At 36.5% G+C, this 26,625-nt stretch overlaps 2 protein-coding genes across 4 annotated transcripts; both read right to left on the bottom strand.

The window, feature by feature from the left end:
* Positions 1-8,250: 8,250 nt before the first annotated feature.
* Positions 8,251-18,982, bottom strand: sdr16c5a (short chain dehydrogenase/reductase family 16C, member 5a). Of its 3 annotated transcripts, none has more exons than XM_081373625.1 (8): positions 18,675-18,963; positions 18,123-18,462; positions 16,449-16,580; positions 16,233-16,332; positions 15,634-15,778; positions 11,739-11,864; positions 9,207-9,264; positions 8,264-9,060 (listed from the first exon to the last, which is right to left on the bottom strand). In XM_081373625.1, the coding sequence occupies exons 2-8, from the start codon at positions 18,441-18,443 to the stop codon at positions 8,836-8,838; spliced, it is 1,107 nt and encodes a 368-aa protein (XP_081229751.1). In that variant the 5' UTR covers positions 18,444-18,462; positions 18,675-18,963; the 3' UTR covers positions 8,264-8,835. The 3 variants fall into 3 exon arrangements, with proteins under 3 accessions (XP_081229753.1, XP_081229751.1, XP_081229752.1); XM_081373626.1 differs by having other exon boundaries at positions 18,680-18,913; XM_081373627.1 differs by lacking the exon at positions 9,207-9,264 and having other exon boundaries at positions 8,251-9,060; positions 18,675-18,982.
* Positions 18,983-20,832: 1,850 nt separating this feature from the next.
* Positions 20,833-24,080, bottom strand: penka (proenkephalin a). Its single transcript, XM_081373885.1, has 3 exons — positions 23,941-24,080; positions 23,542-23,682; positions 20,833-21,952 (listed from the first exon to the last, which is right to left on the bottom strand). The coding sequence occupies exons 2-3, from the start codon at positions 23,677-23,679 to the stop codon at positions 21,353-21,355; spliced, it is 738 nt and encodes a 245-aa protein (XP_081230011.1). The 5' UTR covers positions 23,680-23,682; positions 23,941-24,080; the 3' UTR covers positions 20,833-21,352.
* Positions 24,081-26,625: the final 2,545 nt, after the last annotated feature.

Below are 26,625 nucleotides of genomic sequence, written 5' to 3' on the forward strand. Positions count from 1 at the left end.
AAAAAAGGAGAAAGTAGCTGCACAAGTAAATACCCAACAGTGGCGAGCAGGACGAGGGCTGGCGTGATTACTGATGAGTCTTGTAACTTTCATATAGATTTCCAACAGCTGGGAAGAATGGCCCAGTTTAGAAAAGCACTGTACCACAGTGGCGAGGAAGCTGACAGGCTGGATTATCTCCTTCTGACAGCCAAGGAATGCGACTGTCTGGCTTTGGTTACCGCGAGATAAGACCTGGCTGACAAAGGAAGAAGTAACATTCGTTTGCTTTCCTCTCTTTTATCTTCAGTAACAGAAGCCCAGTGATGGTTAGTGATTGTAACAGCCAAAGAACGATTATGTTTTCATACTTGCTTGAAGAGGATAGTATTAAGGTGTTTGATTTTAAAACAATCAAAATACAGGTTGACCTCAGCAATGACACATCACAAGAGACATAGTGCTACTAAACAATACAACACTACCAACGATATTTTCAACCCTTGTTACTCAATTCTAGGACTTCAAGCATTATAATGTGGCTCACAAGAGAGTGAGGGTTTGAATCCTCCTTGACTGACAATAAAAAAAAGGTAAAAGGCAATAAATCTAAATGGCATTTGTATATCAGTATATTAATAACAGTGACATATTTGGTGCCATTTTATTTTGTGATGAAGAGAAGACCTTATTGTACCTGCATATATGATGTGCACTACCGTTCAAAAGTTTGGGCTTTATTCAGCAAGGATGCATTAAATGGATCAAAAGTGACAATAAAGACATTTTTAATGTTACAAAATATTATATTCTTTTGAACTTGATATTCAACAAAGAATCCGGAAAATATCACGGTTTCCAAATATGTTTTCAATATTGATCATTTTTAGAAATGTTTCTTGAGCATCAAATCTGCATATTAGGATGATTTCTGAATGATCATGTGACACTGAAGACTGGAGTAATGATGCTGAGAATTCAGCTTTGATCACAGGAATAAATTACATTTTAAAATATATTCAAATAGAAAACAGCTATTTTAAACTGTAATCATTTTCACAATATTACTGTATTTTTTATTAAAAATAAATAAATGCAGCCTTGGTGATAATAAGAGACTTTCTTTCCCCATTTCCAACCCCAAACTTTTGAGCGGTAGTGTATTTCTCTTTGAAGTTATATTCTTCTACGTATATCATCCCAATGCAGTGAACTCGACTCACATTCACATTCAAAAGACTATAGTTACAAAAGAGTCCAAAACATTGCTAACGGGAACAGACATTCAATTAATTCCATTTCATTTCATGAAGAGAACCAATCCTCAAAAAAAAAAAAAAAAGAGGCTTACATTTCAAACATCGGTTTCTCTAACTCCTGACCACGAAGAAGTAATTGACTCCCATTTAAGATTTCTCAGCCTTGGCTATGGCTTTTCACAGAGGTGTGGACATCACATCACTTAGTGATGGCACATCATAAAAATTGTATCCTCTGGTCCCAAATTTGCCCTGCTGAATTATTCATTGACTTTACTGCAGTCTAACTAAAAATAGACACTTCTTGTTTCTCCTTAAAGGCTTTAACACTGCATACTGTAGTGAAGCTAATGACGAGAGCATTTCCTGAGATTCCCAGCAGTCACTTTGACAATGATCTTTCTGCAGATGAGTTGCACATCATTTATCAGCGCACCTGTCACAATTCCCAGCAAACAGAATTAACAGAATTCGAGGCCCTCAGAGTCGCATCACATCTGTTTATTTAATAGCATTAACGGATGAGTTTAATTTTCAAGCTCCTATCTGCACTGCTGCTGTTTGTGATCAAATAAATCTAATCCTGCAGAAAAGTAGGAAGAAATCTCATGGTCTTCTCAAACAGCTTTATATATGAGGTTTAGTTACTCGCTATTTGTTTGTGTCATACCTACTCACCTATTTAAATCTGAATATCCAGTCTTTTGATACTATGTGACACTCTGTTTACACAACACCGTTTCAAACTAAAAACGGAAAACTTTCATTTCCACGACAACGGCGTTTTGGGGGCCTAAAAAAAAAATTTAATTGAAACTTGCGTTTCAAAATGCAAGTTTGAAAACGATACCGTAATTGCCCTGGTGTAGGCTAAACTACAAAAACGCGAATTTGTGAAAACGGTGATGTCATGAACATGCATATTACTGTGTGTTCAGTCTTTAGGCGCATAGCGTTTCTTTACAAAGCGACGTCGCCAACTACTGGCCAGACAGCAGAATACAGAGTTTTTAATAGTTTACACAAATCGGTGTGAACGGGGATCGTTTTGACGACGTTGTCGTCTGCACGCGAAAAACGCAAAGGAAAAACTTTTCTGTTTTTGTAGTACATCTTTGTTGTGTGAACATACCCTTAAAAGAAAAAGTTCTTTACAGAACCTTAAAGGGTTCTGTCTGCCACTTCATCAAACCTTTTAGGGGTTCCCATCATGGGATCATTTTATTGATTTAGTTTCAATTAATGAATTTAATTAATTTTAATTAAATTCATGAATTAAACAGCTCGTAAACATACTTTATCATTAGAAAAAAATAAAATATCCCATTGAACAGTGTTACGCAATAATTTAAGACATTTCTCCTATTATAGAACCTTTTTGGCATAAAAATGTTCTTTAAAACTGAATCAAGAACCCTAGGGAAACCCATTGAACGTTTTTTTCTAAGAGTGTGCTTTCATTTGAGCACAGATTGTTATTCAAATGAGAAACCGAAAGCTTTTCTGTGGTAAATAAATAAAACAAAACATTTTTGCATGCAAATGCAGCAGGTTAGGAAACCAAGTGACCTTTTCTTAGGGTTTTGCTCCCAACCTGCATATTTATTCCTTATAAATATTACGGTATATAAGGGTCAACAAGTTCCCGTATGCCATTTTAGAATTCACAACGGCTATGAAAAATATACTACAAAATATCCTGAATAATGTCATAGCTCACATCTGAGAGACTTCTGAATGACACCATTCCAAAAGTTTTGTGCATTCAAATAAATCTGTTTCACATTTACATGGATCTATCAAAGCCATGTACGTGAGTGTGCACAGATTAGATGTCTAATCTGTCTGGTTTCTGGATCAAGCACAAATTTAATTACATCTCCCGCAGTGACACATACTCATGTGGCGTCAAACTGAAGTGATTTAGGAGCAAGCGAGGCTAAACGACAATAACTGTAGAGAGCTTTACCATGGTTAATAGAAATACGAATGAGAATGTGTAGGTTATATTCCCAGCATCAGTACAGCATTACAAATGATTCCACTGAGCAAAATAACCACGGTCACAGCTGTGCAGCCACATAAAACACGATTAAAACGAACAAAAACAGGCCCTGAATCTTTGAATTGTCATGTTGCTGTAAGATGTGCATTTGAGGAGTGTATTAAACTTGCCTACCAAAATATTGCACACATTTTGGAGCTTTGTGTTACTCCCTAAATGTTAAAAAGTTAAGTTATACTGCATATCTTACAGCTTTCACAAAAAGCAACACAAGTGCAATGGTAATAGTGTTTGAATCATAGTATTCTTTAAAGTACCTTGGAGTGCCATGCAAACGCCATGGTACAATAAAATAATCATTCAGTAGCAAAGTACCATCTGAATTCAATCCCTGTACAATAGTACACCAACAGTTTTGGAGGGGTTGCCAAGTCTCTGGATTTAAATTCTGGCATCTTTTCTCCAATATAATCATCTCACACAGTGACACTATATTCATACTGTACTAGATTTGTATGTAAAATTAGAAACAAACTTGCTACACTGTAAAAATGGAAAGATATCCAAGGCACCATTTTGGTTCCTCAGCTTGCATGCTGGCAAAACCCTCTGAAGAACCGTGTTGTCAGGGTACTTTAAATATAATACTGCACACTCAACACAAGGTTCTTGGTAGTACCTTAAGAGTAAATATTATTACTCTAAGGAACTAATATAATATGCTTATGTTAGGGTAGATAAGGTACAAAATGTCCATTTAAGGGTACAGCCCCAGTGGCAAGCTGTTTTTCACAAAAAAAAAATTCCACTTTGAAAGAGCTTCAAATATATATTTCAAGTGATTTCACCCTTTCCTTTATAATGGGGTTACTGGATGAATCATCTTTAGAGCACTTTTAGAAACGCATGGGTTCCAATTTGTAAGTTCCTCAGTAAACTGGCCTTTCTGGCCTTTTATGTTAGATGCAATTAACCATGATTAATCGATTTGACAGCACTAATAATAATAATATGATAATTATTAGTATTATTATTATCATTCTATTTGAGTGCAAAATCTAAACATCAACTTAAATTAAATATTTTGATTTACTTGCACTTCATGTGACCTTTAACCAACATCAAAAAATTGTGAACATGCAAGTGTGTCATTAAATTAAATATTAACTTAAAATTTTAGGGGGTACATCAAATATATATTTTTTTATGTCTAAGGTGTTTGGCTGAAGAAAACAACTGGGGAACCCCAAGAGGGTTCTGCAAATGTCACAATTCGAGGAACCACAAACGGTGCCTCAAGCATCTCTTCATTTTTACTATTAAGCCAGAGCAATGATTTTAATATCCATTGTGTATATTTCAAACATATGATAGTATGCATAAATCTGAATCTGCATGTTAGTAATCAGATGCTTGAGCATTTAAAATGCAGGTACACTTGCTCCTGCAAACCAACAACAACACAATAGCACAAAGCCGTATCCTAATTTTCTGTAAATTCCTACAGTATAAATCATCCTGTTTTTATTACGAATGGAAAGACCATTTACAACAACAGAAATTAGTCTTATCACACTTCCATTTGTGACCTGTGCTTTTAATTTCAATATCTCAGGAGGAGCAAGGTGATAGGCTGTGGTCTCCACTGTTCCTCAACGATTTGCTGAAAGCCAACACAGCACATGATGCCCTTGGCAACACAAAGTTGCTGCCTCCTCTTTTTCAGCAGGGTAAACAAACCATACTAATACATATAGGTACGTTCAAAAAATGAATCATACTTCTGATGAATCTCTCACTTAGGCCTATCACAGTTTATGCAGTTGTTGCTAACATTAATAAACCATGCAGTAATTCCCAAGGGCAATCTTTTTTTTTTTTCACGTCTGGATGCAAATATACATTTTAAACTTTAATTCCCATATATTGCAGCTGGGAATGAACACTCCTGCAGCACACCTTCCATTGAAGATTAATGTTACAAGTTGTCCATGCGGAGAAAAACTGACACCACACAAGGAAGAATACATGCAGGCTACAGTACATCAAGTAGGCTACGCTTTCAACAGCAACTTACCATAATACGCAGACTGGACTTGGGATTTTCTTGCCATCGCAGCGTGGACGTATGTTGCTGGGTTTGCGGGCGCAGGTTGGTTTGAAGAATACAGTGTCGCTCGCCAAAATCCAAGTTTAATAGATTCCCTCACGCGACTAACGCGTCAGTGATGTTTACAGCGGAGCGTCATCAAACGTGCGGAGCGCGCGCAACGCTCAACACACTGTCACTGTAGTGAGCCAGTCCAGCATCAAAGGCAGGGTAAAGATGTACAAAATAAAACCAATAAAGGTGGATTTATCCGGTCTGGGACCGCACAAGCTGTCTGCAGAGCGATATTTCAATGTTATAATTGGACTGAAATTTAATTTAGAAAAAAAAAAAACCATTTAGTAGGCTACTAACTTTGTGATGCTGCATTCACGTACACTATAGCCAAAATCTGCTAATAAAGACTGTAGTTACTTGCACATTTATGTGACACATTATAGGCAGAGCTTGAACGCGAGCTTATTTGGCCAGTGTATTGTGTTCGGGATAAATGAAGCTGTCCGTGAAGATAATGTTTTGAATGTCTCATACGCGTGACTTTAGCGCGGTCCAGTGGCAACAAGCTACATTGCATTATCGAGGTCCAGGGGTTGGACAATGAAACTGAGACACTGGCCAATATAGTGTTGGAGGTTTCACGCTTAATATACGCGGCCTGGTGGCCAATATTCACTGATTTTACATTCCATCAGTAAAAGTAGAGAGTGGAGGTTGAATTAGCTGAGCAATAGCACAGCTGTAAACAAAATATTGCAATCCACACATAATGGGAGACATGGGGGACAAATTGTTATGATACAATAGCTATGGTATCCAGGGTAATGTCGGCATGCCACCACGTAATACAAACCACATCCAACAGGAGTAACTGTCGACGCAAGAGAAAGCTGTTTGAAAGGGATGTCCAGGTACTAAGCTGGACTGTCTCCAAAAACATAAAACCACAGCTGTCCAACTCACTGCAGGATTAAATGCGTACCTGTTTCCACCAAAACCGTTCGTCAGGAGCTCCAGAGTCAATATTCATGGTCAGGCTGCTATAGACAAACCTTTGTGCCAATATCATGTTGGGCTGTGGTCAATGTGAAACATGTGTTGTTCTCTGATGTGTCCACCTTCACTGTCTTTCCCATATCTGTGTGAGTTACAGTGTGGAGGAGCCTCATAGAGGCTTACAGCCAGGCTGTTGCTGCCCAGAATGAAGCACATGGGTGAATCACTGATGGTTTGGGCTGCAATATCATGGCATTCCCTACTGTGCTTAATGGCACCGTTACTGCCAAGGACTATCGAACCATTCTGGAGGTCCATGTGCACCTAATGGTTCAAACATTGTACTCTGCATGATAATTCACCAATACACACAGCAATGAATGGAACTTGAATGGCAGAATCGTTTGTTGAAGTTTAACATCTCCCATGGCCTGCACAGTCACCAGATCTAAATATTTTTCAGACACTTTGGGGTATTTAGGAGGAGCAAGTCAGAAAACGTTTTCCTCCACCAGCATCACATGGTGACATGGCCACTTTTCTGGAAGAGGAATGGCTCAAAATCCCTCTGGCCAATGTGCAGGACTTGTATCGGTCATTCCCAAAATGAATTGGTGCTATATTGGCCGCAAAAGGAGGCCAACACCACACTAATAAATTATTGTGGTCTATATTTGCTCTAAGTAGTCATACTCCTCTCCAGGTTTTTATTCCAACACTGTAAAAAGTGTTCAGTTTCCTTAAAAAATAATAATGAGTAAACAAATTGCTTTAAATAAATGTAATGTTTAATTGAAAAAACTTGACAATTCCACATTACTTAATTTTTTCAATTAAGCATGACGCTTATTAACTTAATTTTAAGGAAACGGGTTTCCTTTTTTTTTTTTTTTAAATCAAGTCAACTTAACACTTTTTACAGTGAGAAACCCAACTCCAAGCGATGGAGCAAGAGCTGGGGAAAAAAACAATGCTCTGTCTTTCAAAACCTGTTGCAAAATTACAAATCTGGTTGCAAAAGAAATATATAAAAGCTCTGAAAAAAAAAAAACAGTGCTATGCACTGTTACATAACTTAAGTTACATAAGTACTAAATATCACCATTCATGGAACGTCACTTCCGGCCAATTATCAAATTGTGTATAATTTAATCTACGCTGTAAACTGAAAATAATCCATTTAGGGTTCCTCAAACTGACACCTGGGGAATCTCGTCACCCTTTTAAAAAGTGCTTCAAATATCTTTTTGTGTACTTCAATATAACCTCCTAATTATCCCCTTGAGATTCTCCAGCAAGTCCAATATTATTATACCTGTTTATTTAATAATGTATCTACATTAATTAAAGAAAAAAAAAATATCCTGAGAGAAATAAGCCAAAACAAGTATAAAGCTGTTAAATCAGCTTTTTCCCCCATTTTTATTTTATAATATCCTCCCTCATGTGCTGGGCTGGTGCTGTGCTTTGAATATCTTTTCTATCTGATGAGCTGTGGAATGAGGTGCTGCGATGGCAAACAATAAATTGAAAATCTATTTCGTTCTCCCTGAAGGCCTCATGTTTCCGCTCTCTATACAAAATCTCAAATGCAACCTTAGCAACCGAATCAAATCTCTGCTCTCATTTGTGTGGAAGGTCATAAAGGGCCAAACCTGAGACTTGTCAATCACTTTAAGCAGCTGGTAAAAGGTGGTCTGTGCCTTAGACATGGCATTTTGAATTGGGTTGTCCGTTCCCCGTCTCACATTACTGCAGGATTGCAAATTGAAAGCTGCATAAAAATGCTACTATGTCTTCTCTATGTAATAGCTCAGGATGTAAAATGTTATTTAATATGGTATATTTAAAGGTAAATTCTGTGTATTTTTGTCTTGGCATTAGAGCTATTATAGGTAAATAGGGCCGAAACAATTCAGAGCCAGTTAATTTTATTTATTACAAACACATGGTTAAAAGGTTTGCAGACAGACCTACACCATCACACATTAATGCAATGCTTATTTGACTAAAGTTCTTGCAAGAAAAACAGTTTTCTCTTTGAGAGGCAGTTATAATATCACAAACAATGCTTAACAACACTAGATGGTGCCATATGCATGCAAATCTAGGGTCCTATCCATTAAAAAGGAGAGCTGGTTATTTTGCAAGCCTCAAAGCAGTCTATCAAAGCTCAAACAAAACAGTTCCAGCAGCGTCATTAAATTCTTATTAAACTAAGTCGGCACACTGTTATTTTTGACAGCTTAAGAAAAAAAAAAAAAAAAAAAAAGAACTTAGAGAATAATTTCTGGCACAAACAGAGGTAAACAAATAAAATGTAAATATTTCACACTTGTTCAGTCATGTGTACCACTATAGCACAAGTAGGCCTACATCTGACATTGTTGTTACTGGTATTATCATATATATCTTGCTTTTGAAATGAGGCCAACATTAGATCAGAACTATGTCTAACATTGTAAAAAAAAAAATCCTCTTCCCCAATATCAAACCAGTATGTAATGTGATATGATATGATGAAATAACGGTTTGGCAGAGGTAGTTACAAATAATGAAAAATCAGGAGGGTTAATATACAGTGCATCAAAATTTAAGAAAATTAGTTTCATTACATTTAGTCTCTCTTCTTTTCCCGTCCTCTGAAAGCATCCATGAAATTGAAGGCCCCCAAGTACATACCCAGGACAACTGACTGCTTGAATGGGATGACACTGTAAAGAAAAATTAACAATATTTAAAAAAAAAAAAAATCTAATGCTTTATATTAATTTGCACATATGTGGTTCTCTGAACACACAAGTTACTAAAGTCTGAAATCAAATCATCTTTTATTTATTTAAAACTATAAATAACTCACATTACAACATATGTTAAAATCTTTTTTTTTGTTGTTGTTGTTGTTGTATCCAGACATCCTATCCACAAAGAGAGAAATTATCATTTCAAATTGGAGCAAGGTGTCCAGAAAAAGGCCAATGTTCGGGACTGAAAATAATGACCAGGCGTGGAAATGAGATCATTCACACCTAATGCACTGAGATTCAACACTCATCATCATGCTGGAATAATATATTAACAGATGTAATTTGTGATTTGATGATTTAAGTGATAGGATTAGAATCAGGACGGTTATACATGTTTCTGTAAAAAAGGAAAGAGGGCATTAAAATAATAAAGAATGCCTCTTCCCATTCACATACTGCAGCCTTGATAATTATGACTCTACTGTCCAAAACACATTAAATACCAAACACAGATTGCAATTAATTGGCCAATTTTATGCACTGAAGTCTGCCTCACAGCCCACACAAACAGGTGTTGCTTTATCTCCTGAGTTAGCATCAGTAATTGTCACAGCTGCATAAGAAAGAGCTTCTTAAGGGTCCTCTGTTTTCAAGCCACGGCCGGGTTAAAGGCGTTATGAAATACAGGCACTAGTGCAGCTGGAAAACATTTCACCTACAACTGATACAACTTGCGAGACTAGTTGCAGCTGTGAAACTGAAACTGTGCGTTTCTCCTTAAATACAATGTTCTTAATCATTCATATGAAATAAGCAGGCTAATACAGTCTCGTAGCCACAGCAATGTGCATAATTAAGTTGAAGTTCATAAATACAACAAGCAAACGAAAATGTCATTTTCACCTAAGCAAAGGTGAAGTCAGCACAGGAACACAATGAATCAGTGTTCCTGTCATTCATTCAGTGTCTTAATGTCCTCGGGGAGATGAGTAAATCCACACACACACACACAACCCCGTCCTATGAGGTCAGCGCTTGAGAAACAGTTTTGTTCCGTGCCGTTGCTTAAGGCTAAACTCTCAGACCTTTAGTTCACTCCAGATACTTCTCTCAAACCCACTGGCTCCCTCTTTACCGCAGCAGATTTCATTTGACATCAAATGAATTGACGGCAAATTTATGGGTTTAACTTTCTGCAGAGCTTTTTCTGTTTCTCTCCACTGCAGGGATCAAGCCTCAGACAGCGCAAGGACCAATTAAATGTGTATATCCATTTACACAAGGGCCATTATTTTTGTATGTGTATTCAGATGTTCTACTGCTGCCATGTAAATGTGACTGTTACGTTGTGTATATAAGGCTAGAAAAGGTTTTCTTTGTCTACCACATATAACCCAAGAAAAACCAAAGCAAAAAGTGTAGCACTATGTACACTAGGAAGTCTGGATGTAAGTTTTTGAAGAGAATCTCTTATGCTCACCAAAGTTGCATTTATTTTTATCAAAAATACAGTAAAATACACAATATTGTGAAATATTATTAGAATTTCAAATAACCGCTTTCTATTTTAATGTATTTTAAAATGTAATTTATTCCTGTGTTGCAAAGCTGAATTTTCAGCATCATTACTCCAGTCTTTAGTGTCACATGATCCTTCAGAAATCACTCTAATATGATGATTTGATGCTCAAAAACAATTTCTTGTTATTATCAACAATGAAAACAGTTTCCCTGCTCTATATTCCCGTGGAAACCAGGATACAGCATTTATTTGTAATAGAAATCTTTTCTAACATTATAAATGTGTTTACTGTCTCTTTTGATCAATTTAATGTGCTTTGGACCACAGTAGGTTTGGACAGCACAGTCATTGGGCGCTTCTCAAACAGAAGGCTGCGTTCTAGTAAGGTTGCATATCTCGGCTGCCATGTCATCAAGTTTCGTCAAAAGACGCCTCAGACCCTGTCCCAAATGGCGCCCTAAACACCTTTGCATCCTTCAATCACCCACAATCCTTTACACACATTCCAATTTAAAAAAAAAAAAAAGAATTAGCAGAAAATATTTTTGAGATAAAAGGCATTATGGTTTCGTTTGTTTTGTTGTAAACTAGGAGACTATAGACAGTTGTAATTACCAGTACTGCATTAATAGAAAGGCAGTTAATATAAAGGTTTTTAATATTAAGTATTTTTCAAACTACAGTATAATTTTGATAGAATTTGAGTCATGACCATAAGGGCAGATACATTTATGACATTGCAATGCGCACTTAGAAGACCGACTCATTCTAGCGTTTAATGCGGAGGAAGACTCTAGTCTACAAGCCTCTAAAAGGACTAGACTAGGAAGGGCACAGCCTCACTAGGATACAGTCTTTCAATTGAGAAGCACCCATTACGTTCATATAAGAACAATTATATCATGTTTGCAGTTGCTTAGAAAGCCTTTTCAACTTATATTTGAAGCTGAAAAAACTCAAACAAATAAAAGAGGGGTATGTTGGAAAGATACGATGTACTACAAAAACATTTAAAATATGAAACATTTTTACAAATAGAAAAACTGTTACATATAAACATTCCAAACACGAGGACATGTTTTTACCTGGAGAAGTTTGAGATAAGCAAATGAAACTAACTTACCCTTTTAAAGCCCTTAATAAGTATAAGGTCTTTGGAAGTAAAAGGTAAACTTGGTCTGTCAGAATGGCATTGACAATCCTCTTAGCAACATAGTCCGGCTCCAATATGGGCAGCAGTCGGGGCCACCTGCACACAAGGCACATGCTCTCATTTAAATGGCTATTTTTTACAAACGGATGAACCCAAAATGACTGTATGATTGGGTACTTAGAGGATATTTAACTGCATTTTACATTTATGTACATATAAATATATATAATGTCTCTTTCACTCTCACACATACTTGTTACGTTTCAAATACAAAACACGCTACATGCAATGCTAGCTTCCAACCAGAATCAGATGACAGAAAGTGGAACTATTCAGACAATATTTGAAGGGTCCATCAATACACAAAGTAGCCCCAGCCCTTAGGCAAAGGACCATGCTGAGGGCTATGAACCTTTCCCGCCAGAGTTGCCAGCCAGCGGCAGCATTTTTTAGCATTGCTGTTAAACAACAAAACAGCGTCTTCTCAACACATCAACAACGAACCAAAGTACATCTACAGTGTTTGAGGGTCAAATTAGACATTGTTCACAGGCAGCCAATGAAGACCATAGACTGGCATTACGCAAATTTGTCACAAACCTATGTAGGTTTGAGCAGGAAGAAAGACTGGAATTACTGACGACTCATTTCGGCAGTTTAGAACCGATTCTTTCTTTTAGGAGATAACTTTATTTGTTGAGCTTTTTGATCTTTGAAACTTTGCAGACCTTTTACATTCACAAACTACAAGCTATATTACACACTGCCAGTCTCCATAATAGGGGCACCTGAATGTGGGTTTCCAACACAAAGCTGAGAAAAACATGTTTTAGTCAAAGACAATGATCAAAACATTAGGGGTGTAACGATACCTTCACATCACGATTTGATACAGATCACGATACTGAACTCACTATACGATACTCCAAGACAAAGGGTGAAAGGGTAACAAAAAATGTGCTGTTGCTTAAAATGTGTTACATTGTGGGTGTAAATGAATTGGAATAGAAATATTCATGATTATGAAGCTGAAAATAAAGAATTATTTTAGACGAATATGCTTGCTCTCTGTCACTGACTAGATTTATTTAAAATAATGTAGGCCACTTTTTTACTGGTAACATAAGACATTTGGCATTATCAGGACCCACAAATAATCCCCCATTGCATTATTATACATTACATAGTAGTTTAATGTAGTACTGACACCAAAACAGCAAAATCTCACACAGTAATTTTCATTTTGGGTGAACTATACACAATACAGATTGTCACTATCCACGATACATATTGTTGCATTATGTATTGTGACACAAAACATAATTGAAGTAGATCGAGTCCATCAACACCACCCAAGCTTGTTGTTAACTCTTCGCGGGCTTGACATTTTTCTCTGTACCATTAGACAGTTTTGATGTATATAGCCGCTTTCCGACCGGAGGAACCTTTTCACAGTTCCTAGAACTATTGGTTAAAGTACCCGGATGTCGGCGTGTTCGCACCGCAGGAACTAGGAACGATTTTAGTTCTAGGAACTCCATTTGTAGGAACTAATTTAGCTCCTACTTCGGAGTAGGGTCTAAACCAGCACTATAGGAACTACCCGTGACGTTAGTGTACGCTGATTGGCCGAGTGCACACGGAACACCAGCACCCGACATTTTTAAAACAGCTATAATGTAAACACACAGATTATAGCCTATATATTTACTCCAGAAACTAACTATACAAACATGGAAAACTATGGAAGCTTGTTTCCGCCACAAAAAAAAAAAAAAAAAGATAATTGCGAGTTTACATCTCGCAATTCTGACTTTATTTCTCAGAATTGGGAGATATAAAGTCAGAATTGCGTGAAATAAAGTCAGAATTCTGAGATATAAAGTCAGAATTCTGAGATATAATGTCAGAATTGCGAGATATAAAGTCACAATTGCGTGTTATAAAGTCAGAATTCGGACTTTTTTTCTCGCAATTGCGACTTTATATCACGCAATTCTGACTTTATATCTCAGAATTCTGACTTTATAACACATAATTGCGAGTTTATAAACTCCTGTGGAAGTCCGTCTTTTTTTTCCCCTTAGAATTGGACTTTATATCTCACAATTCTGAGAAAAGATGTCAGAATTGCGAGATATAAAGTCCAATTCTAAGGAAAAAAAAAAGACGGACTTTTTTTTTTTTTTTACCTTAAAATAGTTTATATCTCACAATTCTGACTTTATAACACGAAATTGCGACTTCATATCATGCAATTCTGACTTTATATCTCCCAATTGCATGATATAAAGTCAGAATTCTGAGATATAAAGTCAGAATTGCGTGATATAAAGTCGCAATTGCGAGAAAAAAAGTCAGAATTCTAACTTTATAACACGCAATTCTGACTTTATTTCACGCAATTCTGACTTTAAAACACGCAATTCTGACTTTATTTCACGCAATTCTGACTTTATATCTCGCAATTCTGAGAAATAAAGTCAGAATTGCGAGATGTAAACTCGCAATTGTGAGATAAAAAGTCGCAATTATCTTTATTTTTTTTTTTTTTTGTGGCGGAAACAAGCTTCCATAGAAAACAGTGATAGATGGGTCTCTAAACCTTTATGCTGAAGAGAAAATCCAACGCAACTTTGAGGGGACCAAGCCAACCATGATTATGTATTTCTGCCCAGCTAGCAACACTGGACATCAACCACACGGCATGGGCTAATAACCTTCTTTTCATATACTGTCTACTTTCTATAACAGTTCTATCTTAACATATTAAACAGTACTGTTAGACAGATCGCTAACTAATAAACACAGAGAATGAGAGCATTGTTTGCTCTGGCGTTCTCAGCGCCGCCAAAATAAAAGTCCGTCGCGCCGTCAAAATAAAAGTCACTGTGCTTGTGTCACTCCCTTACCCCTCCTACCAGTTCCTATGGCCACTTGGCCAGTGCGAACGCAAACAGCAAAACCGAGTTTGGGGGAGAGTAGTTCTTAGAACTGTTTAGAAGTGGACAGTTCCTAGAACTAAGTTCCTGTAACTACTTGGTCGGAAAGCGGCTTATGCTATTGAATTTTTGGTAAACAATATCAGCTTCCTCAGGTTTACGCAGACCTTTTTCTTCACTTGATTTTGGAGCTGGAGAAGCTGTACTATTTCAGAAGACCAGAGAAAACATGGATTGCTGGAAAAACTTGTCAATGGCAGGGAAGTGTTGTGTCAAATTATAAAAACATCTCGTCAATGGCTAGGAAACAGTTAAAAAAGCTGCAATAAAACCATTAAGTGTCACAAACTTAATGATCATAGTAATTTAAGTTGCGTTTGTCAATGGTGATTTGTTTGTCAAGCTCCATGAAGCACAGTCAAAGTCTGTGTCTCTATTTTGATTGTATACATTTACAAAGCAGTGTGCAAAATCCTGCCTACAGAGATTCTGATTATGGCTAATTGGAAACCGACAAAGAACTGAGATTGAATGGCCCTGAAATTATGTCATTTCGACAATTTGAGAGTGAAGCAATATTGAGAGATTGATCATTATCTTAAAAGTAGGTATTTTTTCTTTAAATGACGTCTTCAGTTCCCTGTTCAAATACTGCAGCTTTAAATTAAAAAAATGTGTTTGGGGATGAAGTGCAGTGTAAAAAGATATATTCATGATTTGATATCACAACTTTTTATCTTTTGTAAAATCAACTTATATAATTAATGTGGTTCAGATAACAATATTTTGAGTTTCTATTTATTAAACCAATCTCCTTCATTGTATTAACTCCACATTTTTTATTTCAATGAACTCAATTTTAAGGCAACCAAGTAACTAAGTTAAATCAACAATATTTTTTTACAGTGTGTGTGCTAGCTTACTTTGTATTGCAGCCATCAAACAGGCCTGTGTTGATGAGGTATGGGCAGACGATTGTGGTTTTGACTCCATCCTTCCCCGCAGAGATCATCTCATAGGCCACAGACTCGGCAAAACCCACAGCAGCAAACTTGCTTGCGCAATAATCTGTGTGGAAAAGATAGGCAAGTTAGGAGACATTTTTGTACAAACGTGGTAGTGACACTGCAAGGTAAACCAGTTTTAGGCATTCCAGAAACCAGCTCATTAAAATCTCCATGTAGTATTAAGTCCTGGGCATATGCAAACTAAGATAACAAACAGACGTCACAGGAATTCACAACATTATCTCAGATATCTGTTTCCTGTTAAAGTCTACACTTTTATTTAACACACACCTGCTGGAATAAAACCACACTGAGACTGTGATCTACAAGTTGTGTATAAAAAATTAGTGTACATTCATATCTGCTGACAAACTAAAAAAAAAAAAAAAAAAAATCTTGCCAAACATGTTGTTTGAAAGACTTAAAGCCACGAAGGACTTTGTTAGTGTTCCAAAAGCACCACTGGTGAGAAAGCAGTTATGTAAGAGATAAGGGGACATAGGTGAATGCTTTACCTGCCAGTCCATTGACGCCTATCAACCCTGCAGAACTAGCAACACAGACCAGATGCCCATGGTTCTTGTCTGTCATGGCGGGCAGAAATGCTTTGTATGTCTAAAACAGAGGCATAACCACAAATGGACACTTATACAGAATAGTGGCTACAAAAAAACCACACCATAAAATGCCATATAAAATTTGATAAAATGTAGAAAATATGTCAATCCTACCCAAAAGTGGGACATTGCATTAACTCTGAGTGTCTTCTCAACAATTGCATCGGGAGTGTCCATAAACTTATTACCACTGACTATTCCAGCATTGTTTATTAGTATGGTGACATCGCCGATTTCACTTTTTACCTAGAAGTCAACAAATAATCAATATGAGTAAAAGATTCTAGACAGTTAGATTAAAATCTCAAATGAACCATTTATTAAAGTTAAATGTCATTATATTATGGTGTACCATTTGGTTAGCCATACATAATTGTATAAATAAAATAAATAAATCAGAAGGCCAAATGGACATAGGCCTATACCTTTTGGAGTGACTTTCCCTAAAAAAATATTTTGACAAACTATTGTATTTTGCCCTCAAAGTGCTATTAATAATGATAGGTAGTACCATTCATTTTCTTTTGAGTCGTTTTTACTTACTGACTTTTCATTTAGCCTACACAAAAAAGGATTTCAGTTTGCTGCACAAAATTACAATCACACCCTTCAGGGTGATGCTGCCTTATACCAAGGTCCTGACTGACCAATTAAAATCAAGTATTGGTTGCCAGAGATAACAGAGCTGCAGGAATGACATCACTTCGTAGGCCAAAACGCAGAAGTAAGTTAGCATTTTAGCACTTCCGACCGGTCCTCCCGTCCCAAAGCTAATGGGTTTTTTTGAATGGGGTTTTGGTTAAATGCCTGAAATAAGGTCTGTGGTGACACTTTCATGTTTTATTCTACGACATAAAATACATCAATATTACCCCACTCGTGTTTTTTTTTTTGAAGTGGTTGCGCATCTTGAAAAAGGAGGTTGCTAATAAGTGGCTAAATGGGACTACAGAGGCTGTCGAGGAGATTGAACATCATCATGGCGAAAAGGTAAGCTCAGTCCGCTTTTATAGCCTCTTTATGCTTATAATTGTGCTCTTATAAACTATTCTATCTCAAAAGTTCTAGGAAATTGTTTTTAGATAAAAGCTGAAAGAGTTGTCAGAAGCTTAGTGATGGTGACGTTAAATTTGTGGGACAGTTGTGTAGTTCGTTTATAGCCTAGCTTTAGCTTTTTAAATTATCTTGATGGACAAAACGTCATAGGCTAAACTTTTGCTGATCACAGAGCTTGTTTTTAGTGATAATCCAAAGGTCTATGGGGAAATCCTATTGGGGTGGCGCTTTTGGGGTTATTTGGTCTGTTGAAATACCTTGTTGATGCTTTTACACTTTTAAATTTCCTTTTAATGTTTGATGGTTGAAGGGTGAGTAGATTAACGCCATCTCATTGTGACACGTACTGCGTATTGCGTTCATAGAGCGAGCCTTTTCACTGATTGTTTACAGCTTGGTGGAAGTTACACCCATAATTTGTGCAAAGTGACATGGGGTGTAGGAATAAGGCGGATAGTTTAACACTCATTAGGCAAAAATAAAGGAATGCAGAATGTCACAGGACTGACCAATCAGAATCAAGTGTTAACAAGTGCAGTTATAATGACATTTAAAAGTGATGCAGAGGTGTGTTGCAATACCTTAGATAATGCATTATAATGTTAGAAAAAAATGATTTTCTACAGTATTTAACTCCAACTATGTAGCCTACTCAGACCACTACTGGTTTTGAATGAAATACTCTTCATTCCAGGCAAACAGCTCACAAGAGCAGGTTTAAACTTGGATTACCTGATCTGCGACTCGGTAGACCACATCTCTATCACCGCAGTCACACTGATAGTAATGTACCCTTGACGCTCCTTTTTCTTTAACCTGCTTCACGGTTTCTTTCAAACCATCCACATTAATGTCCCACAGCACCAGTGAGACGTCTAGTAGGGCAAACTCAAGGGCCATCAGTCTGCCAATGCCACAACCTGCCCCAGTGATGAGCACAATCTCTCCAGACACATCTTTCTTCCTCTGAGGGACGAAGAGTCTTATGAGGAATTCCAGGTGGTAGTAGATGGTTAACACTATCAACTGAAGAGTCTCCAAGAGGAAGTTCATTTTGAGAGGTGCAGAAGATCTTATGAATAATATGACAAAAAAAAAAGCAATGAATCACAGTGTGACTAAGACAGGCTTATACAAACACAGGAGAAAACCAGTATAGTGAGAAACATGTTGAATGAAAAGTAAACTAGTACTTTATGTTCCTGTCAGTCATTAAGAACTTAAGTTTGTACATAGCAAATATAAGCCTGAAGAAAGTCTGTTAGAGAATGTAACACGGTTTACCTTACTGTGTGATTTAGCCTACAAAGTCCCCGGATGGTGAGTTGTTCTCGTGCAGGTCGCAGTCGGTAAATAAATAGTTGTACTTCAAATGAACATGAACCAAAGACGACGAGGGCTCGCGCAGACGTTAAGAATGACGCTACTACCCACTCCTCCTCTCTTCGACCTTGTGGAGAGACTACAGACACACTAACGTTACTTAACCAGTATGGCAGGTACTGACTGGAGTTCACCTGTTTGACTGAAGTCGGTCTACGGGACGGGCTAAGTGAGAAACACTGCGGCCACGTGACTCAGCTGACTGCACTGATTTGTGGGAGTTGTGTAAACTTGTGTTTCGTGTTGACTGATTGCTACTAGAGCTGTTGGACTCCCCATGTTCCACCGCTCCAGACCAGACACGTCATGTCGCCCGCCATCTTGCAACGGTCAGCGAGTCTGACTCACACAGTTAGATCAATGTTGTGAAAGCGCCGAGATTTAAATCCTCGAAGATATGGGATAACCTTTCACAGGTGAGAATGTGTTGGTTTGTGTTTTTACATGTATTAACTCAAAATTTAATGTTTTTACTATGGTAAAAATGTATGTTTTTACATATATGGTAACATTTTAATGTCTTGTCAGCAGACGCCTTCGTATGGAGGAATAAAAAAAAAAAAATTCGCCACAGAATAAACAAATTAAAAGGGTAATTGCGTCTTTTTATCTCACAATTCTGACTTTTTATCTCGCAATTATTTTTTTCCCCAGAATTGCGAGATATAGGCCTAATCTATTGTTCAATATAATCATATTGTTCAAGTATTAGGAACATCATTGGAAATTGTAACGTTAATTCTGATTCATTTCTAAGGCAAATGATTTGAGAAGCTCTAGTCATAAAGGAAATAAATAATATTATCTATCCTCTCCTAGTGAACAGGACAAGGAGAAGTTCACTGAGATCTAATGTTCTTTATGCAGAGAAAGGTGCATTTATCAATTCAAAGGCAAAGTGGCTAGAATTTGGAGAGGAATTCCACATATATTTTTTTTAATCTAGAAAAAAAAAGAGAAGAGGTGAGTGGAAAACGGATTTCTTCCCTTGATATTGATGGCACTCTGACTTCCAATGAGAAGTTCTTTTGCAGAGGGTAGACATAATAATGCTCTTGATTTACCCTTAATATAATTTTTAAAATCAAGGATAAAACATAGTTTGGCCCAGGAGAAATCAATATGGTTCATATCCCTAATTTGTTCAAAAGTGTGGTGGATTAAAATTTCTGCTACCATGTGATTTTGAATGTAAGTTTCCCATTATATTTTCAAATTTTCATAAGCAGTCTCTAGAAGCTTTGAAATTAACCTTTTTAAACATAATTTCTCTCCACAATCATGCATACTATGGAATAACCAAAATGTGTTATCTAGACTATATTTAAAAAATGATGGTTTGATAAGGGAATTATTTTTGTTTCAGATTTGCTAAATGGTAATGGCGAAGGTCATACGTATCAACAATTTACTTCCTTCTCAGGTAATGTGTCTTCATATAGAGATTACCATAAAGGCATCTCACCTAAATTGCTTCACCTTGTGAAAACACATATCCATTATAACTCAATTGTTGGGCAGATTCCAAAATGATTTATTGGAGGTACTAATATTAAATGATTAATGAATCTGAACAAGTTTTCGGTGAGCATAATCAAAGTATTCAGGAGTCGACTATTCAAAAAATCGACTCAAGTAATTGAGATAGATCATCAGTTCCTCCTCAGAAATCATCTCTATCTATCTATCTTGCATGTTCTAGTACATTTTTCCTTTTTTCCCCCTTTAGTTATGATGCTGTTTTAGAGTGGATAAGAAGATAGCAAAAACTTGCAAAATACTTATCCTTGAGTAAACTGTTTTATGTAATTATCTGCATACGTAATTTAACTTTACATCATGCCTGGCTAGCAATGCTCTTAAGCCTTGAACATATTCACAAAGTATTACAGCCTCTCAGACATTATCTGTCAAGTAAGTGGTGAAAATATAAGTTGGGTCTTAATAAGCTACTGAAGAGGGCCATTAAGGCAGTGACACTGTAATAATGGAGAATATCTTCCACTAGCGAAATGGCTTAATTTGTAAGAAACAAATATCTCATTGAGACATTTCACTTCTGCAGTAAGATGAATTTATTGTATTCTGTACAGCTAATGGCTCAAAAATCTTGCTTTGATTTAAACAAGAACAAAAGCTGTTGAAAATTTGTTAAAGGAAATGCATTAATCATCAAGTTCAGACGGCAAACTTAACCTCACTACAGTGTTCAATGAGCGAAGCAGACTAGCTAATGTGATGAGATTCTCAGAGAACAAAGCAACACAGTGAAAAGTGCTTTTCATTCATTGTGATGTGACCCAGAAATAGTTAAATTAATGTCCTCTGTCTTTACCAAATGTCCCATCTGATGGGTGATTCCATTGTAAATACAGAGAATTTGAAAATATTTCTTTTTTTAAAACACAAACTATATAGTCACAGAGAACACAAATGTACATTGTACATTATGGAGGAATATTCGGCAGCAAAGACAAAAATAAATAGTCATTTAAAATGGCTTCACATGAAATTGGTACAGTGCAAGCTCTACACAAAGTAGGAATAGGTCATTTAGGATGGGTGTCCATGTTTTAATTCTAATCCATGAATCCTCCATATCTCTTCTGCGTGCCAGGCAGCGCCGCCTCGCCTCCGTCCTCCCAAGTGCGTTTCAGAAACCCATTGCTTTTCTGGGTGTCAAGCCATTCAGGCCTGCCCACTCTGCGCATAAACCCCCCGTATCGCTTCTGCAGGTCTCTCCCTGCCTCCCCTAGACCACTGTTCCCCTGTACGCTCCTCATGAAGCCCCCATAGCGTTTGACCATGTCCCCATCATGCAGCTCATCTGACTCTGAGGTGAGACCGATTCTGAGGATCTCTCTCAGCAGCTCCACTTGCTTGTCTTCAGCTTCACCCTCTGCCTTGTCCCTCTTCATAAAGCCTCCATATTTCTTACTCACGAGCTCTGGGTCGTCACTCTCTGCTTGGGCTCCCGTGCCGATCTCTGCTGCTTTCTTAATCATGAAGCCCCCATAACGCTTCATGAAGCCTCCGTATTTCTTGGTGAGAAGGTGGTCTGCGCTCTCTTCCTCTTGCTTGAGGCTGTCGATGGCAAGGCGATCCTCTTCTGTGAGGATGTTTTTGCAGACTTCTAGTTTTCTGGAGTCCACAGTCCCTTCACACTCTAATGTGCAGGTCTAGAGGAGAAATGAATGACCGATCAAAGCAAGGAAACATTTGGTCCACCAGAGGGCACACACATTCAGTCTGCTGAATTCAATGCAGCTGCACAATAAAGAGTGCCAATAAGTACTTTTGACAATCTGCGCGGTGGAAAATGTCAATTCACTGAAGCACTCTGAAAACCCGATCACAAGAGAGAGAGAGAGATAGCTAGACTTGAAGAACTTGCTTTGAATTAGTTTTGATTTGAATATTATGCTACAGCACAATTAACTCTAAGTGGAAATTATATCACTTGTGCTTGTATACCGCGTTCACATAAGAATACAAAATATAAAACCAGACATTTGACTACATAGAGTCTATACACATTTTCCCAAAGGTTTATGTATTATTTTAAAAAAATTGCAAACTCAATTTTAGCTTATAGTTGAATAAAAATACATTTGTTTTACTGAATCTATTACAGAAGAACTATATTATGTATGTCACTAGGTGACATAACCTTTGTGAAAAATAGGTAGGTGTACTTACTTGAATTGAATGTGACTTGTATACTTTTAAGTCTTAAAAGAATATTAAAATTTTACTATAAAGTAAATTTTAAATAATGTTTGAATCTCTTTTTTCATGATTTAATGTTTACTGACATACTAAAAGCACATGCACAGTAATTCATTATAATTGTTATTCAAAATTACATTTATAAATAAAGTTCATAGATTTTTAAATGTACTAAATTGTAACTTACACATTTACACATTTGTAATTACAAATATATTTAAATATATGACGTATAAGTTTCAATAGAAATGACATTAAAGTATATTTTAAGTTTACCATAATGCGTCAGCAATTGCATTCTACATAAACACATTTAAAAAAGTTGCTGCTTTAAATTTTTAAGTAAAATCAACTTGGATGTTTGTCATTTCAACTTAAATTACATTAAACTGACTTAAAAAAATGAGTTGAGTCTTATATAACTTCAAAAAGTTGAAAATCGCTTAACCGATTTTTATGAGTTAAATCAATGTAAAAACATGTTGTCATAACTTATTGATCATATTTCATTTTTTAATTATAAAATTACAAAGATGTACTTTAAAAACAGCTAATTGCATTTGATATCATAAGTAAAAAAAACAACAACCACCTTTTCTCAGTTTCTCATTTGGCATCTTTATTGCAAATAAATATTGCCAAGACTTAAATATAGGAGGGACCAGGGCTAGTTATCACACATTATTCCGGTTTGAAAGTCAATTTATTTGACTGCAAAAAGCAATTGAACATTTCTGCCATAAGAAAAAGAAGTGAACTGAACAGTTCACCATGTTGTCTCAAAATAAGGGTAAGTCGTCACGATAGAATGCCATTTTGTAAACAGTAAAACAATTATGAAACAGCTAAAAAAACGTAAAAGGCAGCATTCAACAATGTCAACTTAATGAATTGTATGAAATCCACGTGTGACAACTAGCCCCGACCTGACTTCTATGAAAAATACTCTTGTCCTGAGAACACATCTTAAACTTTTAGTTAGAATATATGGTCATTACATAGTTTCAGACTATTGTCTGAATATGGAAATGAAACTCACCAGTGTGTCGATCTCTGTGTGTTGCCTGAACAGCCGGTAAACGCAGAGCGCGCAGTCTCTGCCGCATTCAGCTCGAACCATCAGCACGAGACAGGCGCTCAAAGCCAGAGTCCACCAGGAGTTCACAGTTAACGCCATGGGCTACAAACGAGCAGTTTCCCGTTACTTACATGAGGAAAATGTAAAGAAATCTGATGTAGAGTCTTTCAAATTTGACATAAAAGTGGTAAATATAATATGCATATAGGCTACTTTAAATGAGCGCGCAAAAATTATTATTTATAGTACGCGCATTTGCGCATAAAAGAACCAATCAATAGACCGACCAACAAATCCAGCAAATTAAATGATTAGTTAATAAGTTTAATTATCCTATTTTAAATTCTGTACAAAGTTTACCTGTTTACAGCAGGCTAGTTTCTTGGCAGTGTCCACCGTAGTGCTGAATATGTTGTTTTAGAGAAAGATCTCTCGCCAGGTCTGGTGCAGAAGCGTCTTCAGTATCTCAGCACGAGGGTAAACTCCACACCTGCTCTGTTGAGAAACGATGGACACTCGCAACTTTTAAGCAGTGTGCCCTCGTGACGACACGCCGTTCGCATCTGACGTCAGCAGGAAACATCACGCATAGAGTGACGGTAGTGACTTTTTTTTTCTTTCTTGCCTGATAAAATCAGTTAATGTATATTTTTTTGATAGTTTTAGTTTAGTTTAAGGTGATCAGCAGTGCATTTTTTGGTAAGTACTGGAAATATTGAATATTATTTGTTACTTCTTATATTACATGCTTCTTTTAATGTGACATAATGTTCCATTGACCCACATTGGCCATCATTTAAAGAAAAAAAATAGGTTAGTTGATTCCCCTCAGTTCAGACAACAAAGCAACAGTATTTTTCCGTGTTATTTTTGTTGTTGTTGAGGACCTATTGTGCTGAAGAGTGCATGCTGTTCTGCTTTTTTTCCTATGAGCATTGGCTATTACTAATGCGGTCTGGGTAGACAGCATACCTCTTAAGACAGGATAGAGTGTTCGAGAAATAATAGACTTGCGTGTACTCAATCCAGCCATTCAATCTGTGGCTTTGTCTTGAGCATTATCGTGCCATGCAGTGTAGGCTATACCATGATCAATATCAGTATCAGTATCATTGTGATTGTTTTGTCTGAGATCATTGTTTTGCATCCTTCATAATTATGTCTGCATTGTTTTTAAGCATCTGTTGCAGCATTTTGACAGTTGTATCATAACATTTAGTCCCATATGGATATTTACACATTTGTTTGAATATCAATTTACAGGAAAGGTCAAACTCTTCCTCATTGAGCCCATACAACCCATGACGTCATTTAAAGGCCATTCAAAAGTTATCACAGAAAATTATAGATCTTTCTATTGCAGATTCCACGTAGCCTGAAGCATAAGAAATTGGTTGTCAGGACATTAACGGACATCAATTAGAGGCTTTGGATTCTGGAAATGACTGCTAATTCTTTAGACTCATTTTAAACTGTATGCTGTAAGGCGTTAAATGAGATTGAAATGAGGATAAAAGGAATTATATAATTTATTGATACTGACTGCATGGAATTCAACACTTTAAAGTTGTGATGAAACAGAGGTCGAGATCTGAGTAAAAAAGATGTTGGAAAAAGAAGTTATAGGGACTTGGTTCTGCCTTTTTTTGTTGACTGGATTGAGGCAGATCTGTATGCGAGCTTGCAGTCGATTGAAAGGTGAGGGTTTAAGTGACTAAATGATTGGAGAAGACCGGCATTCATCAGAAAAGTCTGTCGTTTCACCAAAAGATTGAGTTATTAAATTTAATTAAAATCTTCAAGGTCAAAAAATGTTTTAATAAATGAAACATGCATGGATGAATCATTCACAATAAGATCAATATGCATTACGAGATATGCAAAATTTTAATTTCCTGCTGACTTTAAAGGTACGGTAGGCAATTTTTGGAGAGACTAGCAATAGCGAGCATTAAAAGTATAAGATCCCACCCTCCCTTCAAAGTGTCTTCAAAGCCACGCCTCCTTCAAAACACATTAAACGCGTGCAAACAAAAGCGTTACTAGAGGCACTGTTAAACTACCTCATGTCTCAAAGCACATAACATTACAATAATAATGAACATAAACAACATAAAAAGCAATGACCTGTGCACCAATTCGAGTCACGAACCGCTCCGAGTATAACGTCACGGGCAAGGGCGTAACTTTGGGTCTACCATTGGGGGGGTTAAACTCGCGGCATATTTATTTATTTATTTATTGAATAAATATCTTCAATATCTTATGAAAAAATAACTGTTAAAATGTATTTTATTAACATCACATTTTAATAACTTAACATCAAATAACAGCATTAAAAACTTTCAAATAAAGAAAATGAAAGTGCAATTATATTATCACTTTGCATGAAATAAGACTCAAGTAGATAAAAAAAAAAAAAAAAAATGTGTTTGCATTGAGCCTCTGATAACGTCAAATTCAGAAACTGAGAAAATACAAGTGTGGACTAGTTGTGCTTTGATTCATTTTGTTACTTCGCAAACTGCATGCAAAAAGAACAAAAAAAGCCGGAGGTGGTAAATTCCTAATAATGTATACGTATTTTAGGTATTTTAATAAGATACCTAAAATAGGCTACGTTGCGCATAGCCTAACGTTACAGCTCAACTAACGCGATCATTATAAAGGTGTTTGAACAACAAAACACATCCACTTGCACATATTTGACAATCGGAATATCATATATTTCCGGCTATAGCTAATTTGTGAAATTTTGAATAAAAAAGGAAATAAAAGCAGATCATCAGTCATTCAGCGCTATATGTGGCTGCGGTGTGACAAGCAATGAATGACGCGTCTCCATGGGAACCATAAAGTGATACTACGATCTAAATAACGGTTGCCTTTACATGACAGATTATTTAAAATATGATACTATCTTGCTGGCAAATGAAATTAATAAAGAAAACGAATAAAAGTATTCATTCTGAATATTTCATATTATTATTTTAATCTGAATGATGTGATGATATTGGGGGGGTTATATTAGCTGGATCTGATTTT

The sequence above is a fragment of the Scardinius erythrophthalmus genome, assembly GCF_964197995.2.
Source record: "Scardinius erythrophthalmus genome assembly, chromosome: 9".
Lineage (NCBI taxonomy): Eukaryota > Metazoa > Chordata > Actinopteri > Cypriniformes > Leuciscidae > Scardinius > Scardinius erythrophthalmus.

Bases quoted from the DNA above. Each gene is read 5' to 3' on its own strand.
- penka (XM_081373885.1), bottom strand. From the start codon at position 23,679: ATGGCGTTAACTGTGAACTCCTGGTGGACTCTGGCTTTGAGCGCCTGT. The intron at 21,953-23,541 runs GTGAGTTTCATT...TTTCTCCTCTAG, and splicing joins ACACAGAGATCGACACACTG to ACCTGCACATTAGAGTGTGA.
- sdr16c5a (XM_081373625.1), bottom strand. From the start codon at position 18,443: ATGAACTTCCTCTTGGAGACTCTTCAGTTGATAGTGTTAACCATCTAC. The intron at 16,333-16,448 runs GTAGGATTGACA...CCTCTGTTTTAG, and splicing joins ATGCAATGTCCCACTTTTGG to ACATACAAAGCATTTCTGCC. The intron at 11,865-15,633 runs GTAAGCTAGCAC...CCTTGTGTGCAG, and splicing joins TTTGATGGCTGCAATACAAA to GTGGCCCCGACTGCTGCCCA.